Consider the following 17,810-nt stretch of genomic DNA (forward strand, 5'->3'; position numbering starts at 1 on the left):
ACCACTAGATACAGGTCTCCAACTAGACTCTGTCCCATTGACCACAGCTCTCTGACCTCTTCCCTTCAACCAGTTCCCAATCCACCTCACTACCTGATCATCCAGGCCACACTGGAGAATGCTGTGGGAGAAAGCATAAAATGCTTTACTGAAATCAAGAGAGACCACATCCACTGCTCATCAGCCCACCTGGTTATGTCCATGATGGCCAAAAGGCCATCAGGGTTAGTCAGACACAACTTCCCTTTCATAAAACCATGGTGACTGCTCCTGATGACCCTCTTGTCCTTGATATGCCCAAGGACAGCACCAAGCATAAGTTTCTCCATTACCCTTCCAGGGATGGAGGTGAGGCTGATGGGTCTATAGTTACCTGGGTCCTCCTTCTTACCCTTTTGGAACACTGGAGTGATGTTTGCCTTCCTCCAGTCCCCAGGCACTCTCCTGTCTGCCATGACTTACCAAAGATGGTGGAGAGTGGTCTGGCCATGACCTCTGCCAGCTCCCTCAACACCCGTGGGTACATGCGATCAGGACCCATGGATTTATGGATATCCAGATTGCTTAACTGTTCCTTAACCCAGTCCTCATCAACTAAGGAAAACTCCTTTGTCATGCCTTCCTCTGGTGCCTCAGGGGTCTGGGACTCCTGAGGACAGTCTCCAGCAGTATAGATGGAGATGCAGAAGGCATTTAGTAAGTCTGCCTTCTTTGAGTCCTCCATCACCAAGGCACGCACCTCAGTGGGCCTACAATGCCTCTGGTATTAGCTTTTCTTGTGATGTATTTAAAGAAGCCCTTTCTGTTGTCCCTGACCTCCCTTGAAGAGTTGAATTCCAAGGAGGCCTTAGCTTTCCTAGTTGCCTCCCTACATCCTCTGACAACAGCTTTATACTCCTTCCAAGTGGCCAGCCTCTCCTTCTTCCACTTGACTTGGCTCAGCAGTTCCTTACTATGGGTCTCCTGGCTCCCTTTCTCGATTTCCGACTTGTTGGAATGCTCAGACCCTGACCTTGGAAGAAGAGGTTCTTGAATGTTAGCCAACTATCATGGGCCCCTTTGCCTTCCAGTACCCTGCCCCGTGAGATTTCCCCTAGCAATTCCTTGAAAAGGCCAGGTGGTCTGTAATGAACACCCACAACTGTATGAGTCATGCTAGCCTGCCCCTTAATTTGCACCCACAAACTCTCAAGTCACCTCTCATCTACCCCTGGATAGAACTCAATACATTCTGGTTGCTCCCTCAGTTTTAGACATGTAAAACAATGTATGTGTATTTTGAACTGGCCAAACACAACTAAAATAGGACAGGTTTTGCTTCTGATATCAAGAGATAGGACAATTCTGGGTACAACAGCACCTGATACACTTTTGAAAGCAATACTGCAGGCTTTGTCTTACAACAGTGGATAAAATACCTTGTTAGTATTTTCTGTGCTGAATCTTTTGCCATAGTCTGGAGTACTAAATATCTGATAAAGTTCAAAGCGACTCAGCATGATCATCAAGAAGTGATTTGGATCCATCATAGACACACCTGTCTGTTAAAGACAAATGAATATGGTTAGGGACAGAAATGAACTGGGTGCTACTACAGCATGTTAGTAAATTTATATACAATGTTCACAGTCACAGTCATAAATGTCACATTTATGACATTCATTCCTCAAGCCTGGGTATGAAGATTTGACTCAGTCAAGTTCACTCTCTGAGGACTTCAACACCACAAGTGACAGCATGTTTGACAAGCAGGATCCTAGGCTTCATCAACAATTTCCAATGCCCTTTTGAATGTAAAATACTCAGTGTTATTCCTTCTGTCTCCAAAACTTTTAAGTGACATTCAGTGAAAGACTTAGGGCTTGTTGGTTTTATCTCTACAATGCTGCTCCTGCAGGCTCAACTTGCATTATGCCTTCTAACACTTAGTATAGATTATCACAGTATCACAGTATCCCTAAGATTGGAAGAGACCTCAAAGATCAACAAGTCCAACCTGTCACCACAGACCTCATGACTAGACCATGGCACCAAGTGCCACATCCAATCTCCTCTTGAACACCTCCAGCGATGGGGACTCCACCACCTCCCTGGGCAGCACATTCCAATGATGAATGACTCTCTTGGTGAAGAACTTTCTCCTCACCTCCAGCCAAAACTCCCCCCGGTGCAGCTTGAGACTGTGTCCTCTTGTTCTGGTGCTGGTTGCCTGGGAGAAGAGACCAACCCCCTCCTGGCTACAGCCACCTTTCAGGTAGTTGTAGAGGGCAATGAGGTCACCCCTGAGCCTCCTCTTCTCCAGGCTAAGCAACCCCAGCTCCCTCAGCCTCTCCTCACAGGGCTGTGCTCCAGGCCTCTCCCCAGCCTTCTTGCCCTTCTCTGGACACCTTCAAGTCTGTCAATGTCCTTCTTAAACTGAGGGGCCCAGAACTGGACACAGGACTCAAGGTGTGGCCTAACCAATGCAGAGTACAGGGCACAATGACTTCCCTGCTCCTGCTGGCCACACTGTTCCTGATACAGGCCAGGATGCCATTGGCCTTCTTGGCCACCTGGGCACACTGCTGGCTCATGTTTAGGCAGCTCTCAATCAGCACCCCCAGGTCCCTCTCTGTTTGGGAGCTCTCCAGCCACTCTGACCCCAGCCTCTAGCTCTGCATGAAGACTTTTGAAACAAATTCTAATACTCTAAACAAAGGCTGAAGACTTCAACAAGACTTCTCAAACCTTCCTGGGAAGAATACCAACAATGTTTCATTTGATTCACAAACATTTACTCCTATTTCTGAAAACAACTAGTCAAGGCTTTTCTATTTGTTAAACAATGTATCTGCATTACCCAATTATAAGTATTTGTTGGTTTACTATCTCTGATGGGACCATCTTTAAGACAGCCATATCAAGGAGAACTGAAGGATATCTACCCAAATGGGCAACTGAAGATGATCAAGCCTCAGGTACAAATGTCTGAAAGTAGAAGTAGCTCAGGACAAACACATCATATTGGGTATTGCTAAGTCTAGGTAACAGCTAAAGTTTTGCTGTCTAGGTGAACTACACAGTCTGAGCTGCCAACTTGAGCTGCTGTCACTCTCAACACAGAAGTTAAGATCTCTCCTAGAGAACTGGAGGTGTTAAGGAGGAGACTTGATGGGGTGCTTGGTGCCATGGGTTAGCTGTTTAGGTGGGTTGGATTGGTTGATAGGTTGGACATGATAATCTTGAAGGTCTCTTCCAACCTGGTCTATTCTATTCCTAAAGCTGAGAACAGAAAACCAAGCAAACAAAAAAAGGAAAGGAAACAAACCCAACACACACACAAAAACCCCTAAAACTAAAAAAACCCAGCAATCTAAAAAAATATTTGAGGTACCACTTCCTCTCCAGCATTTCAGATGCCAACTTGAAAGAAGAGAGAAGAGGCAACACATACACTGAGTACATTACTGAAGATCCACAGACTCACATTACATATAGGTCACACAGAAGATTCTGCACTTTTCACAGTATATTTAGATACCCCCAAGAATGAGACCACCACAGCAGTTCCTTCACAAATTACCCCACAAAGGCATGGATACAACAGAAAGCAGAATTCCTGCCACAAAAGGTTGTAGAGGTTGTAGACAGGCAGGGGTTGGTCTCTTCTCCCAGGCAGCCAGCACCACAACAAGAGGACACAGTCTCAGGCTGCGCCAGGGGAGTTTAGGCTGGATGTTAGGAAGAAGTTCTTCACAGAGAGAGTGATTGCCCATTGGAATGGGCTGCCTGGGGAGGTGGTGGAGTGACCATCATTGGAGGTGTTCAGGAGGAGACTTGATGGGGTGCTTGGTGCCATGGGTTAGTTGTTTAGGTGGTGTTGGATTGGTTGATAGGTTGGACACGATGATCTTGAAGGTCTCTTCCAACCTGGCTTGGTTTATTCTAAATAAATGGTTTATTCTAAAAATCAACTTTTTTGCCTTGCCAGGAAATGGTTCTCATGGAGCTAAAAGCAAATGCACACATATCCTGAAAGTGATGGGTAAAAATGCAAGCTGGTACCTGAAGCATGACAATGTCCTTGTCAAACATCTCCCTCCTGCACTTCACATTATGATAGTAATAAATCTGAAACAAAGAACACCAAACAAACGACAAGAGTTAATAAACATCACATCTTCATCCTGGAAAAACAAACTCTGGTGTGCAGCATTAAACAAAGAAAATGCATCTGAGCTGAAAACAGCCTACAAATACATATTTGTATGCAAAACAGCTTTTTTATATAGCACAAAGCAAGCAGCTGCCAGCTGGGCTGCATGGATCTAATGCCTAGACTGCATACACTCAGAATGAAAAACCCTGTGCACCTCTTTGGGCTATGTTTTATTGCACCCACTTGGAAATTCACAGGAGAGAAAGCCCTTGCAGTTGGAGAAATGTTCTTTCTTTGCTCTGTGAAGTGCTCTTTAATTATCTGAGACAATCTTTCAGGAACTACCAGGTTGAGATTGTGGTAGAAACAGTTAACACCTCCCAGAACCACATTCTATGTGTGCTGCCCTCTGTGTCTTGCTGAGAAACATCACTTTAGCTGACCACCCTGGTGGGTGGCACAAACCCATTTTATACATTTTACAGGCATAACAACTAAGACCTAATTCTCACAAACACAGAGAACTGGAGTTTGGAGATGGAAGGAGACAGATTCCATAAGAGTCAATCAAATGAGAGAAAAGCCAAGACAGACAGCTCTGTGTGGGTTCTGATGCTTCTCTGTAGCCTTCAGATTTCAATCACTTTATAAGCAGTACCAACATATTAATGGTGTGTATTTTTGTGTTTGAGAGACATGGAAGTGATGAATGCATTACTGAAGATGCACAGATCCAACTCTGCACATCATGCTGCTGTTGAACAGTACATAAAGGCTACAACTCATTAGCTGCTTTACACTACAGCTTTACACATAGAGAACTAACTTCACTAAGCACTGTAACACTCCTGAAACAAAAAAGCAACTCCTGACCAAGAAATCAAAGTTTAAAACCACAAATATTCAAGACAGGAGGGCTGATAGAGAGGCCTACCTCACACTGCCTTCCAGAAGATTTAAGTGAGACTTGAATACAGAAAGGGGAGATTTGGAGGTCCAAAATTATCTTGGGGAAGTTGGGGGTAGGTGTTGATCTGTTAGAGGGTATGAGAGCAATGCAGAGGGACCTCAACAGGCTGGAGAGATGGGCAGAGTCCAAGGGCAGGAGATTGAACACATCCAAGTGCCAGGTCCTGCACATTGGCCACAACAACCCCAGGCAGTGCTACAGGCTGGGGTCAGAGGGGCTGGAGAGCAGCCAGGCAGAGAAGGACCTGGATGATGGTAGGCTGAACATGAGCCTGCAGTGTGCCCAGGTGGCCAAGAAGGCCAATGGCATCCTGGCCTGCATCAGGAAGAGTGTGGCCAGCAGGAGCAGGGAGGTCATTCTGCCCTGTACTCAGCACTGGTTAGGCCACACCTTGAGTCCTGTGTCCAGTTCTGGGCCCCTCAGTTTAGGAAGGAGGTTGACTTGCTGGAGTGTGTCCAGAGAAGGGCAACAAAGCTGGGGAGGGGTCTGGAGAACAGCCCTGTGAGGAGAGGCTGGGGAGCTGGGGTTGGTTAGCCTGGAGAAGAGGAGGCTCAGGAGAGACCTTCTTGCTGTCTACAACTACCTGAAGGGAGGTTGTAGACAGGTGGGAGTTGGTCTCTTCTCCCAGGCAGCCAGCACTAGAACAAGTGGACACAGTCTCAAGCTGTGCCAGGGGAGGTTTAGGCTGGAGGTTAGGAAGAGGTTCTTTCCAGAAAGAGAGATTGGCCATTGGAATGTGCTGCCCAGGGAGGTGGTGGAGTCACCATCACTGGAGGTGTTTAGGAAGAGACTGGATGGGGTGCTTGGTGCTTGGTTTAGTTGATCAGATGGTGTTGGGTGATAGGTTGGACTCAATGGTCTCAAAGGTCTCTTTCAACCTGGTTAATTCTATTCTATTTTTTTTATCACAAACCAGTGATAAATGATGATTCTACAGCTAGTATGCACTTACCTGATTAACAAGGGAGAACCCATTTCTTCTCCACATCCCTGCATGCACCTGGGCACAGAGGACTAGGCATCGTAGAGGGTGTTCTATTAACATAGGTGGGCTAAGCTCACTCTGCATGAAGAAGGTGCAATATTTGGATATATAGAGAGAAAGATAAAAGGAAATGGGTTTGAAATGAAGGAGGCAGATATCTGTAATCACTGAAATATTTTGGCAGTACAAAAGAGGAGCAAACCCAGCACAGGTATTACAGAAGTTTAGTGAGCCTGCTCACAACCTGCCCAACTGCTAACCAACCTTGCATTCTGTCTTTGCTCCACAGAACATTCCACAAGCATTTTAGTTTGGTCTTAAAGGCAGGAGGTTTCCTATCTTAAAACATCAACATTATCAATCTAAACACACTTTTTGCTTTCTTTCATTCAAAGGTTAAGCACTCCTTTCAAAAGACACTGAGATTTCTTTCTCCCAGTTATTTTCTCCTCTTTCAGTTTATGTTATTCTTTTATAACTCTTCTTTAAAAAACAGCATGTCACTAAAAACTTGCAGGAAGGAAAAAGCAGCTAGGGAAGAAAATCAGAAGCTAGGCCAAGGAAGAAGGAATGAGATGCTGCCAGAAGGTCCTAAAAGCAGTTTCTACTAAATGAAGTTAATCCATAAACCTTAGCCTTAAGTTAAGGGAGCAACACTGATTGCTCATGCTTCTGACATGAATATCTATCAATCTTTTAAGAGATGATTTTAGCTACTAAACATAACCTCCCATAACAAAAAGGCCCTTTTCTTTAATACACACTTGAATGACCAACTATGGGATGTTCAACATTAATCATACTTAATTAATATGCTATGTTTAATTACATACCAGGGGTAGCAGCTCTGGAAACTTGTATGCCACTTCAGTCTTACTCAGCAAAACATGCAAGCCTACATAAAAGCATAAAAGAGGTGCAGAATACCACACACAGGATCTTATATACCTCTAAATAAGACAGAAAAATGGTCATCTCATTTACTATGGGATCATTTCCTGCAGCTAGCTGCGAGTCTGTAGCTTATCACCCTGGAGCTGCACAGAGCTCTCCTGGGAAGACATGTCTACAAGGTATACATTTAAAAAGAATGAAACTCTTCTCATTCTCTTCATCTAAACCCTGCAGTTCAGGGGAGATTTTTGCTTAAAGACTGAAACATCTAAAGTGATTTTTCCTTGGTCTGTGCAGTATGTTACCTAAAAATTACCTTTATGTGAGAAAAAGAAATTCATAGGAAATCAAGATATGACTCTGTCCATATAATATAATTAATAAGATATAGTTAAGCCTAATATAATTAATAATATATAGTTAATATACTATAATATAAATGATATAGTTATAGTCAATATATATTTATATATTATATAATATATAAATAATAATACAAATAAATTATCATTACATATTATGTAAATCAGTATTATATACATAAATAACTATATTAATAAATATACATAACTGTATTAATAATATATATTTATATATAATATTATAGTTAATATATAATATTATATAGTTATATAGTTAATGTAATATAATTAATAAGATATAGTTAAGCCTAATATAATTAATACTATATAGTTAACATACTATAATATAAATTATATAGTTATAGTCAATATATATTATATTTATATATATTATATAATACATAAATACTATAAATAGATATTATATAAATTATTATATAATTAATATTATATTATTAAATATATAACTATATTAATAAAAATATATATTTATATATCATATTATAGTTAATATATAATATTATATAGTTCTATAGTTAATATAGTACAATTAATAATCTATAGTTAAGCCTAACTGGAGGGAATTGTGTGGCTGACACATCTGTCAGCGGCTGGGACAGCTGTCTTGTGTGCAGCTGGCAGACCTGTGTCAGTACCATGTCCATGAAATGTATTTGTCAACTTTTGCCAGCACAAGTGTGGGAAAACCAGCAGGCACCATCTAAAGACACAGCTCAATTTTCTGGTGACATCTGTTTGGTAAATCTGATCTCCAACAGAGGGTTGATCAGTCCATTCAAGCTGACAGCTAAACATCTCAAAACTGTCAACTGCAGTCTATATTTTCTGTATGTCACTCAAGTGGCATAAACAAGAGTAAAATGTCTACAACACAATCCACAAATTCAGAAGGATGAGACAGTCTCCCCAAGGCCTGAAATGACAACTTCTCCAATGCTCAAGAACATTTTGCCTAGAGGCTGTCAAACAGCTAGAAAATGTCCTCAATGCACTGGTTAGGCCACACCTTGAGTCCTGTGTCCAGTTCTGGGCCTCTCAGGTTAGGAAAGATGTTGAGTTGCTGGAAGGTGTCCAGGGAAGGGCAACAAAGCTGGGGAGGGGTCTGGAGCACAGCCCTGTGAGGAGAGGCTGAGGGAGCTGGGGTTGTTTAGCCTGGAGAAGAGGAGGCTCAGGGGAGACCTTCTTGCTGTCTACAACTCCCTGAAGGGAGGTTGTAGCCAGGTGGGGGTTGGTCTCTTCTCCCAGGTAACCAGCACCAGAACAAGTGGACACAGTCTCAAGCTGTGCCAGGGGAGGTTTAGGCTGGAGGTGAGGAGAAAGTTCTTCCCAGAAAGGGAATAGAATAGAATAGAATAGAATAGAATAGAATAGAATAGAATAGAATAGAATAGAATAGAATAGAATAGAATAGAATAGAATAGAATAGAATAGAATAGAATAGAATAGAATAGAATAGAATAGAATAGACCAGGTTGGAAGAGACCTTCAAGTTCATCACATCCAAACTATTATCCAGCACCCTCTAATCAACTAACCCATACAATTGGCCATTGGAATGTGCTGCCCAGGGAGGTGGTGGAGTCACCATCCCTGGAGGTGTTTAAGAGGAGCCTGGCTGAGGCGCTTGGTGCCATGGTTTAGTTGATTAGATGGTGTTGGGTGATAGGTTGGACCTGATGATCTCAAAGGTCTTTTCCAACCTGGTTAATTCTATTCTGTTCTACTCAGGCTTTAAACAGCTGCTGGGTGGTTCCTCATACATGCAGAAACAGGAGTCACATTTACACAATGCTTTTCATTTCCTGAAATACTTGTAAAGGAGTTCATACCTGCAAGCAAACGAGAAACTGGGAGATGAATGCTAACTTTTTCCTGAGAAACACAGTATCTGATAGTCTCAACTGAATGTCCACACATACTGAGAACAATAGGCTGTTCTCCATCAGTAAATCCACTATGACACTGCATCAACACAGTCAGGCATTTCTTGTAAGCTTCAATTAACACTTTTTCCTGAAAGAAAGATTGCAGTTTACAGAGATCATTTGAAAAAAAAAAGGGAACAAACCCCAACCAACAAAAAACCCAAACCAACAAACAAGGAGCTCTGCAAAACACAGTCAGCAGAAATAAGTCTGATGGGGGGTTTATTTCTATTAACAGTCCTGCAAATGTAAGTCACAGCATCCAACAAGAGCTGAATTAAGGGGCACATGGACTGCAAAACTAATACTGGCTACTCCCCAGTTCTGTGGTTCTTTTCCTTCCTGCAACTGATATTATGGGAACTTTTAAAGAAAGGATAATGCTAGGGTAGTCAAACCTGCACAGGAACTAGCAGTGACAGATTGAAGCCAGCTTGAATGCCCAAGTACTCTGCAATCTCTTGCTCCAGGGCTGTATTTTACCACAATGAAATTCAGTACTCAAACTACAACTCCCCGAAGGGAGGCTGTAGCCAGGTGGGGGTTGGTCTCTTCTCCCAGGCAACCAGCACCAGAACAAGAGGACACAGTCTCAAGCTGTGCCAGGGAGCTTTAGGCTGGATGTCAGGAAGAAATTCTTTACAGAGAGAGAGATTGGCCATTGGAATGTGCTGCCCAGGGAGGTGGTGGAGTCACCATCCCTGGAGGTGTTCAAGAGGGGACTGGACGTGGCACTTGAAGCCATGGTTTAGTTAGTCATGGGGTGCTGGGTGACAGGTTGGACTTGATGATTTCTGAGGTCTTTTCCAAGATTATTGATTGTATGAAATGGAGAGTAGAAACCTGATTTATAACCAGGCAGCATTTGGGAGATCCAAGGCCCACTCCTCTGTCCTCCCTTCTCTGAAAATTGCAACCTGATAGTGTTGCAATGGTCACAACTTTCAGGTGTGTGACACAACTCACTCCACAATACTTTTTAAAGAGCTTAACATCATTCTTACAAATTGCTTAGTCCAAGCTGTAAAAACTGTGTTTAAATACAGAAAAGATCTGCACTTGCTCAGAGAAGATTACCTTGGCTTATGTGTTTAGCTCATTTGTCACACAGGTTAATGCTTGTATTTTTATCACAACAGGGAGAAACAATTCAGAAGGAACTTACATCTAATGCACACCAGTCCTGCATCATTGAAATAACAAGTGTTAGCTTCATCTGCAATGTAAATGCTGCTTCCCACTCTGGTTCCATTTCTATGTGCTGCCCTACTTGACGAGTTATTGGATCCATGCCCTGGAACAAGGAGGTAGGCATTTCAGCAACACATCACTGAAGCATGTTGATAGTATTAGCAGAAGTGTGAGACAGCAGTTACCTGGCCCTAGAAACATACTGTTGCTACAACAGGAAAAAAGCAGCTTGGGAGACCATATGAAAAGGAATTATGCACATCAAAACAGTAACAAGAAAGCAAAACAGGAACTGGAAGAGGTACTGGATGTGAGCTTTATTTATTATCACCACCTGCAGAGATTTCAGTCTCATGAGCAGTACAATAACATTTGCCTAGATACATTAGCTTACACAAACATTTTTGGGTTTCAACATATTGTCTTGGGACAGTTAACTGTCATGAGCTGGCACATGAGATGGCAGGGCTTGTTGAAAGGGCTTTAAACTAGGCTCAGAGGGGAAGGGGGTTAAAAACCTGCACTACAGAAGAGTCAGAGGGTAACATCCAGTCTGCCCTTTCACTGGAAGTGGGAGATGACAATATCAACATTTTCTGTGGCACGTGGCAGGATGACACATCAGGGTTGGAAGGATGGGGTGATAATAGGGGCCTCCAAACTGTTGCAGTGAAGCATGCTGTGAACACTGCAGCAAGGTCTTACAGAGCTGAACCAAGGGCCTCTGAGGTAATAGAATAGAACAGAATAGAATAGACCAGACCAGGTTGGAAGAGACCTTCAAGATCATCGCGTCCAACCTATCATCCAACACCACCTAACCAACTAACCCATGGCACCAAGCACCCCATCAAGTCTCCTCCTGAACACCTCCACTGATGGTGATTCCACCACCTCCCCAGGCAGCCCATTCCAATGGGCAATCACTCTCTCTGTGTAAAACTTCCTCCTGACCTCCAGCCTGAACCTCCCCTGGTGCAGCCTGAGACTATGTCCTCTTGTTCTGGTGCTGGTTGCCTGGGAGAAGAGACCAACCTCTGCCTGTCTACAACCTCCCTTCAGGTAGTTGTAGAGAGTAATAAGGACACCCCTGAGTCTCCTCCTCTCCAGGCTAAGCAACCCCAGCTCCCTCAGCCTCTCCTCACAGGGCTGTGTTCCAAACCCCTCACCAACTTTGTTGCCCTTCTCTGGACTCACTCCAGCAAGTCAACCTCCTTCCTAAACTGAGGGGCCCAGAACTGGACACAGGACTCGAGATGTGGCCTAACCAGTGCAGTGTAGAGGGGCAGAATGACCTCCCTGCTCCTGCTGGCCACACTGTTCCTGATGCAGGCCAGGATGCCACTGGCCCTCCTGGCGAGGGTTGCTGCCATGAAGCACCTTAGGGGAAGCTCTGAGGTAATAGGAGGCAGGAGGGTAGCTGCCATGAAGCACCTTAGGGGAACAGTGGAGTACCCCTCTAATAAGGTGACATGGCCAGCAGCCCAGCTGAAGTGCACTACAGCAATGCACACAGCAGGGGCAACAAACAAGAGCTGGAAGCTATCCTGCTGCAGGAAAGCTACGACATAGTAGCAATTACAGAAGCTTGGTGGGATGAATCCTAGGACTGGAGTGTGGCTATCAATGGCTACAAGCTGTTCAGAAGGGCCAGGAGAGGAAGATGGAGTGCAGGTGTTGCCCTCTATGTAAAGAGGTGGATGGAGTGTGAAGAGTTGTCACTAAAGAATAGCCATGAGCAGGCTGAAAGCTTATGGTTAGGTATTAGGGATCACCACAACAAGCCTTATGGAGCCTTATGGTAGGAGTCTGCTACAGGCTGCCCAATCAAATGAAGCCTATTGATGAAGTTTTCCCACTCCAGCTTGAGGCAGCATCATGATCACAGGCTCTCATCCCTCTGGGGGTTTTAACCACCCTGACATCTGTTGGAAAAGCAACATGGCTGGCTGCAGGCAATCCAGAAGGCTCCTGGAGTGCCTAGATGCCAAGAAATTAACAGCCCTACTTGAGAAGATAGGTTGTTGGACCTGATGGTCACAAACGCAAGTGAAGTCATCAGGGCTGTCAAAGTTGAAGGCAGCCTGGGCTGCAGTGATGATGCCCTAGTGCAGTTCACTGTCCTAAAGCCCATGAGAAGCATAGTTAGGATTAAATTTTAGGAAAGCAAACTTCTAGCTCTTCAAGGAATCAGTAAAATAGGACCCCATGGGAAACAGCCCTCAGGGACAAGGGAGCAGAACAGAGCTGGCAGACCTTTAAGGATGCTCTCTATAGAGCACAAAAGATCTCAATCCCCACATGTAAGAAACTGGGCAAGGAAGGCAAGAGTCCACCATGGCTGAGCCATGACCTGCTGGTCAAACTAAAGGGCAATTTGGGACTACACAGGCAGTGGAAGAAGGGAGAGGCATCGTGGGAAGAGTATAGGGACAGTGCCTGGCTGTGCAGGGACAAGGTCAGGAAGGCCAAGGCACAGCTGGAACTGATCTTGGCAGGGATGTAAAGAAAAACAAGACTAGACTTCTACAGGTACATTAACCAGAAAAGAAGGGTTAAAGAAAGCATCCCCCACTAAGGAGCAACAGTGGGGAACTTGCAGCAATGGATGAGGAGAAGACAGATTCTCAACCACTGTTTTGCCTTGGCCTTCACTGGCAACCCCTCTCCTCACTGCTCTCATGTCAATAGACCACAAGTTGGAAACCAGGGAGCCATGTTTCCTCCCACTCTAAGTGAAAACGAGGTGCAGAATCAGCTGAGGAACCTGAAGATATGCAAGCCCACGGGACCTGATGAAATGCACCTCAGAGTCCTGAGGGAATTAGCTGGTGTAGTTGCCAGGAGACTCTCCCGTATATCTTGAGAAGGCCTGGCAGTCAGGTGAGGTCCCTGGGGACTGGAAGAAAGGAAACATCACACCCTTTAAAAAGGGTAGAGAGGAGGACCCTGGGAACTACTGACCTCTCAGCCTCACCTCCATGCCTGGGGAGACCATGAAACAGATCCTCCTAGACACCATGCTAAGGCACATGGAGGACATGGAGGTGATTCAAGAGAGCCAGCATGGCTTTACTAGGGGTAGGTCCTGCCTGACCAAGCTAGTGGATTTCTATGATCAAGTGACAATGTCACTGGGTAAGGGATGACCTATAGATGTGACCTATCTGGACTTCTGCAAGGCCTTTGACATGGTCCCCCACAACATCCTGCTCACCAAGTTGGAGAGATATGGATTTGATGGGTGGACTGTTCAGTGGATAAGAAACTGGCTGGATGGTTGCATCCAGAGGGTGGTGCTCAATGGCTTGAAGTCCAGATGGAGAGCAGTGACAGTGGTGTCCCTCAGGGGTCTGTGCTGGGACCAGTACTGTTTAATGTTTTCATCAATGACAGACAGTGGGATTGAGTGCACTACCAGCAGGTTTGCAGATGACACTGAGCTGTGTGATGTTGTTGATACACCAAAGGAACAGGACATTATTCAGAGGGATCTGGACAAGCTGGAGAGGTGGTGCCCAGGTGAACCTCATGAGGTTCAACAAGAGCAAGGGCAGGGTTCTGCACCTGGGCCAGAACAATCCTCACTATCAATACAGACTGGGGATGAGGTGTTAGAAAGCAGCCCTGTGGAAAAGGACTTGGGGGTGCTGATGAATGAAAAGCTGGACATGAGCAGGCAGTGTGAGCTTGCAGCACAGAAGGCAAATCACATCCTGGGCTGAATCAAAAGATGCACTGCTAGCAGATCCAGAGAAGTGATTCTACCACTTTGCTCTGCTCTGGTGAGACCTCACCTGGAGTCCTTAACATAAGGAGGACACCACCCTGATGGAGAGGATCCAGAGGAAGGCCATGGAAATGATCAAGGAGTTGGAGCACCTAAAAGGACAGGCTGGGGGAGCTGGGGTTGTTCAGCCTGAGGAAGAGGAGGCTACCTGGAGACCTAAGAGCAGCCTTCCAGTACCTGAAGGGGGCCTACAGGAAGGATGGAGAGAGACTGTTTGCAAAAGCCTGCAGTGACAGGACCAGGGGCAATGGCTTCCAACTGGAGAAGTGCAGATTTAGACTGGACATCAGGAAGAAGTTCTGTATTATGAGGGTGGTGGAACACTGGAACAGATTGCCTGGGGAGGTGGTTGAGGCCTCTTCCCTGGAGGTATTCAAGGTGAGGCTCAGCAAGGCCCTGGTTAACCAGGTCTAGTTAAGGGTGTCCCTACTGACTGTGGGGTGGTTAGACTGGACGACCTTTGGAGGTCCTTTCCACCCTGGACTATTCTGATTCCATGATTCTAAAGACTGGGTACTACAGTAACCTAATGGGCTGTTGGCATAAGGAAAAAAAAGAAAGGGGGGGGGGGGGGGAAAGGCATGATCTGAGGCCCACAGGGCATGCAAGAGACTACCACAAACCAGCCAACGACAGCTAAGCACTGAGAAAGGTATCCTGCTGAGGTACTGGAAAGTTACTTACACCTTACTGATGATACAGTCATTCTGCCCTTAGAAAAGTGTCACTGCTTTTAAAATACTCCTCTTAGGGCAACACAGCACATGAAAAAGCTGGGCAAAATGCAAGTAGGACTCTCTGTACATCAGGAACTATAGAACCCTCAATATGAGCAACAACTCTGCTGACATTTAAGTAGTGACTGGAGCTCTCACTACAGGCCAGTAACACACACCAGACTCCTCTCAAATCAATTAAGTCACCATTACTGGAGGTGTTCAGGAGGAGACTTGATGGGGTGCTTGGTGCCATGGGTTAGTTGTTTAGGTGGTGTTGGATTGGTTGATGGGTTGGACACGATGATCTTGAAGGTCTCTTCCAACCTGGTCTATTCTATTCTATTCTATTCTATTCCCTGAATCTACAACTGTGGAATATGTCCCAAATTAGTTTTTTAGCTTTTGGAACCACTTTTCCATTGTGTTGTCCTCTACAAACAATCATAATGACAAAACCCAGGGGAGACCTTGTTGCAGGAAATCATGATGTCCCCAGAATCTATACCGCACCAAGGTTAGAAAATGGGGAGTATGGCAAATTCCTTCCATTTTTTTTTTACCATGACAGCTAACTTCTTGCTTTCATTTTGCAAAGTTCAGATTCACATACCTGCATGCATTTGAGCAATTCCAAGAAGGCATCAAAACCCTCTAGGAACTTTTGCCTCAAGGTGTCTGACCACTCAGTCGGCTTACTTATCAACACATACCTGGGTACAACAGAAAGAAGCAAGTGTTAATTGAAGGTATTTTCTTTCCTCCTCAGTTGATCAAATCAGCAGATCAAAGAGCTGACAGACTTACTTGAGATCCAAAATGAGGCTCTGCACACGCCTGAACTTGAAGGCCTGCAGCGCGGTGTAGCGTTCAAACTGAAACCTGCCTTGGATGTCACGGTGCCGTAAGTGGTCCATGAAAGTTTTGATGATAGTGGTCATGAGATTTTCCTCTGTGATTAGCATTCGAGCCTATGCCAAAGTACAGTGAAATTTGCTGTAATTAGCAAACACAGCTAGCAAGAGAGGCACACTGCACCACATGTGGGAAGTTCACAAGTTTATAAGACACATGGACTTTCCTCCAAAGTAGTTCCATCAAGAAGTAAAACAGGACAACGTATCAAAAGCCAACCTCCCACACATTCACAGAGGAAAAAAGTAACCTAGACAGAAATCATCACAATCCAGATCTCTTTTTTCAGATGCCTTCTGTACAAAAGCCTGACATGGTTAGGCTCCTGCTAACCTATGTCACTAGGACAAAACATATGTCATTATGCACCTTACAATCAACTTGTACCTCGCTCAGTACGTGTTGTCTCCTTTTAAGCACGAGTTCTTTAAGGGAGTGAGAGCTCTTCTGTTTTCTGTTTACAGACTGTCAAGCTCTGTGAACAGAACATCTTCTGAACTGCTAAGGAACTGTAGAGTGCAATTTCCACATGGAAATGACATGTAATTACTTGATTCCCTTCAAGGGCTACTGCCTATATCTATGTGTTGGAGGAAACCAATCAACAGGCATCATAAAATATGATGAATAATGCCTTCCAAACCCACAACAGAGTAGGAGAACTAAAATGTTACTTTTACTCCTACTTAGGAGTTCTTCTAGAATTTCCCCACTCTGTTGGTTCTCCAAGGTAAGTAAGATCACTCCTGTAGCTCTCAGATCTCATGAAGGTTTTATTATGTGACTGGTAGACTCAAGAAGATTTGGCACCCTGATCTACCACGACAACACTGGTTACAGAGCCTCTGGGTTCTAGAGTTGCTAATGATACTCCAAAACACAGTTTCTAAAATTCTACTGACTGCAGGGGGGAAAATGAAACAAAGAATTCTAATGGTTAACATTTAATACATAAATGAAAGCAATATCACCACCAACAGCCACCCAGCCTCCCTCAAACCAAAAAAATCTCAGTTATGTCAGTGCTCAAACCCTTAAATTACTAAGATCAGTTTGAAAATATAACTGGGGGTGGTGGGGTGGTTTTACATTGCTCAGCTTATTCAGTTAAGAATGAATAGCTCCAGATCCATATAAAAATAATTCCCAATTTATATGCTAAGAGCTGATCATAATTACTTCCATGTCATCAGTCTACAAAAGAGTCAAAACCAATTTGCTGTAGTGGTTTTTTTTTTGCAGGCTTTTGGAAGAGAAAACATGTAAAAGGGACACTGCAATTATCCTCCTCTAAAGAAATGCTTGAAGCTCTTTTCTAAAGGACATATTTAATATGTCTATTCCACTGCCTCATCTGCTAGAGGAAAAAAATACTATATCCATTTGCATAACACTAGCTGGCTAAATCTAACTGCAACACTGGCAACACTCTCACTGAGAGCATCAGAATGAGCAAGGGGTAACAACATTGCTGTTAACCATGGAAACAAACTCCTGAGGTCTTGCTGAATCCCCATGAATAACATCCACCCCTAGGAAACTGAAAACCAACTTTGCTCATTACTGTAACTACTGCTGGATTGTGGAGCTCGATCAAGCTGATTAAATTTGGAAGGATTCAGATGCATTTATTTTTGAGCAATTGTGGCTAGGAAAAAAAAAATAAATCAGACTTTTCTTGCCAGTACAGCTCCAAAGCTTAAATTTGTCTAGTCTGTAATATAAGCAAAGGCAGACTCATTTGGAGCCTGAAGCATAAAAAGACATTTCCTAAACAACAACTAGTGAAGGACCAGCAGAATTAGTCAGCTGGGATAAACAGCATTGCCTGAAACAACATACCAAAAGCTAACGGGAAGCCTCAAATAATGCATCTGAGGCTGGAAGTAGGAAATATCATGGC

The 17,810-nt window shown here is 44.2% G+C and overlaps 1 protein-coding gene across 7 annotated transcripts in view; it reads right to left on the minus strand.

The window, feature by feature from the left end:
* Positions 1-17,810, minus strand: part of UBR2 (ubiquitin protein ligase E3 component n-recognin 2) — an 87,841-nt gene that overhangs the window by 43,147 nt on the left and 26,884 nt on the right. For all 7 annotated transcript variants that reach the window (XM_068165106.1, XM_068165104.1, XM_068165101.1 and 4 more), the window contains 8 exons: positions 15,800-15,963; positions 15,606-15,705; positions 10,461-10,589; positions 9,200-9,383; positions 6,927-6,988; positions 6,061-6,171; positions 4,045-4,110; positions 1,419-1,541 (listed from right to left, as the gene is read on the minus strand). In XM_068165106.1, coding sequence (XP_068021207.1) covers positions 1,419-1,541; positions 4,045-4,110; positions 6,061-6,171; positions 6,927-6,988; positions 9,200-9,383; positions 10,461-10,589; positions 15,606-15,705; positions 15,800-15,963 — 939 coding nt within the window. The remainder of the gene's footprint in view (positions 1-1,418; positions 1,542-4,044; positions 4,111-6,060; positions 6,172-6,926; positions 6,989-9,199; positions 9,384-10,460; positions 10,590-15,605; positions 15,706-15,799; positions 15,964-17,810) is intronic.

Source organism: Melanerpes formicivorus, unplaced genomic scaffold (genome assembly GCF_026170545.1).
Source record: "Melanerpes formicivorus ecotype bairdi unplaced genomic scaffold, bMelFor1.0.p_v2 SCAF_84, whole genome shotgun sequence".
Taxonomy (NCBI): domain Eukaryota; kingdom Metazoa; phylum Chordata; class Aves; order Piciformes; family Picidae; genus Melanerpes; species Melanerpes formicivorus.